This window comes from Austrofundulus limnaeus, unplaced genomic scaffold, assembly GCF_001266775.1.
Source record: "Austrofundulus limnaeus strain Quisiro unplaced genomic scaffold, Austrofundulus_limnaeus-1.0 Scaffold169, whole genome shotgun sequence".
NCBI lineage: Eukaryota > Metazoa > Chordata > Actinopteri > Cyprinodontiformes > Rivulidae > Austrofundulus > Austrofundulus limnaeus.
The window spans coordinates 172,734-175,011 of record NW_013952571.1 but is presented as its reverse complement, the minus strand read 5'-3'; the positions used below and the strand labels follow the sequence as shown (position 1 = coordinate 175,011).

The 2,278-nt window shown below is 39.5% G+C and overlaps 1 protein-coding gene across 5 annotated transcripts in view; it reads right to left on the bottom strand.

The window, feature by feature from the left end:
- ank2b (ankyrin 2b, neuronal) overlaps positions 1–1,902 on the bottom strand; it is a gene marked incomplete in the record, with an annotated part of 125,750 nt that extends 123,848 nt beyond the window's left edge. For 2 of the 5 annotated variants that reach the window (XM_014017466.1, XM_014017467.1), the window contains 1 exon segment: positions 1,569–1,902. In XM_014017466.1, coding sequence (XP_013872920.1) covers positions 1,569–1,709 — 141 coding nt within the window. 5 annotated transcript variants of the gene reach the window in all.
- Between the last annotated feature and the right edge of the window lie 376 nt (positions 1,903–2,278).

Genomic DNA, 2,278 nt, shown 5'->3' with positions numbered 1-2,278 from the left:
ATTCATGTCACAGCCACTTTAAGTTCTTATTATAAGTCAGCAGAGATTTAATCTCAGCAGTTCCTGGGTCTGCCGGAGTAAAAAGTACATAAAGTAAGAACAAATACCAAATATAGATTTGTTATTGGGTGTTAAAATTATGGAATAATTTAAGTGACAAAATTAAGATTAGTAACTCTCTGTTAAGTTTCAAAAAGAAGTAAAAAAATTAATTATGAGTTATGGTTTGTAGTAGTCTGTTGTGATGACAGTGGTGGTAATATATTACATATTTTTTTCATGTACAGACAATAATAATGATATTGTTAATAAAAACAGTATTAATGATTTTTATTTTGTGTATATAAAATGGTACATATAATCAGGATGTAGTTGGAGCATATGTGTGTTTTTTTAGTATTTTATTTTGGGGACTCCATTATGAATTGTCAGGTGAGGCAAAACAAGCCATTGGCTTCTGCCTCTACCTATGTGGTCATATAGGGTTAAAGTTTGTTTGTTTTTGTTAGGATTGTTCTTTAATGTGAACAAATAAAATCATTTGTTAAAAAAAACAATGTCATTATGTCCATTCAGGGTCCAGTTTGAAACTGTACGGTTTCAAACGTTGGAGCTGCACCTTCTCAGGCTGAACCTTTCCTGAGCTCCAGATCCAGACTCAAATCATCAGCCCATACAGGAGAACATGAAACTACAGGAAGCTACTGTGAATGAAGGCAGGGTTGTCTCTTCAACTGTACTTTGACAGCTACAGGTAAAGTACTTTATGTATGCTTTACCTTCTGAAATACATTTTTGTGTATTAGAGCACATTCATGTACCATACTTGTCTTACCTTCAGGTACAGCTAAAGTAATAACCTAATGTACGGGTACACCTGCACCACCTGTACTGTGTACCTGTGAACATCTAGATCTCCTTAAACCATGAATCAGTTTAAATCTATACTGAAAACTCTTTCTCATTGGCTAATACATTCAGCAGAATTGTTAGTTTTTGTTGTAAAAGCATTAATGATTTTTTTGTGTATTTTAAATGTTGGTTTTATTGAAGTTTATTTTCTTTGTAAAGAATTTTGGTTCTTTTTAAAGGTGATTTTACTTAAACATAGAGGAATCTATATCACTGGTTCAAAATAAGGCAAACTAAACAAAAATAGAGCATTAAGTGACATTTAATGCCTGTCCCGGACAAGCCCAACATTAAGACTAAGCAGCTGACTAGCATTTAACCATTAGCAGTTAGCAGCATGCAGCTAAACCAGTTGATTTTAGATGCTTTAATATTAGCAGTCAGAGTTCACATGTTGTTCACTGTGGTCTTTAAAGATAGAGGAGAGAGGAAGGACCCTACTCCTTTACACACACATGTGAAAACATCCACAGTACCTGCTTATTTTTCTGTTATGATAATTAAATCAGTGAAATCCTGGAGACTAAAGGATGAAAATCTGACAGATGCATGCAGACCGAGCARCTCATCAGTGCCAAGTTCAAAGAACCCCAACATCAAGACCAAATCAAAAATAGCTCAGCTGACATCAACATCCCGATTTCAGGAGATCTTACCAGCATCAGCGGAGGTGGCACAGGAAAATGCTCCACGCAGAAGTATTCTGGCAAAGCATTCTTGTCCTGGTTGGACTCTGTCCCAACAGTCCTCAGGCCCTTGTCTGATCCACACACCTTACACATGGCTGCATTGCCCATGTTGTCTATCCCATCAGAACCTAAACTTCCTGCATTTAATCACCCAGATAATCCTCTTCCTGTCCCTGCCAACCCCTACAACTCTAACAAGCTACTGTCCAGGGGTGGGGGTGTTGAACCCCCTCAGACTCTGTCAATCCTCTCTCTGGAGTCAGTAGATCTTCTGTCCTGTCACGGGGCTCGACTTCACTGGACTGGGATCCAGTTTTGACCATGTACCCAGCAGAGCACTAGCTGCTACTCACTGCTGATTCTAACTCTGACCATGGACTAACAACCCCACCCCCCATCCCCCGCTCCATCCGTGCCCAGCTATTTTTACACCCACCCGCCTAGCTATGCATGTAGAGGGACGATCGGGTGGTCAGCACTAGGCAGGAGGCCAAACGAGGACCGTGGGGGTTGGGTGGAGTGGGGGGGACACCAGCGACACACTGGAACATGGGACAACAACATTAGTGTCAGGACAAGTTTCTTCTCTAAGGTCTAACAGGAATCCCATGTGTAAAATCTACACTTTGTATGTGTGTATTATATTATACACTATATGTGTGTATTAGATTATCTAC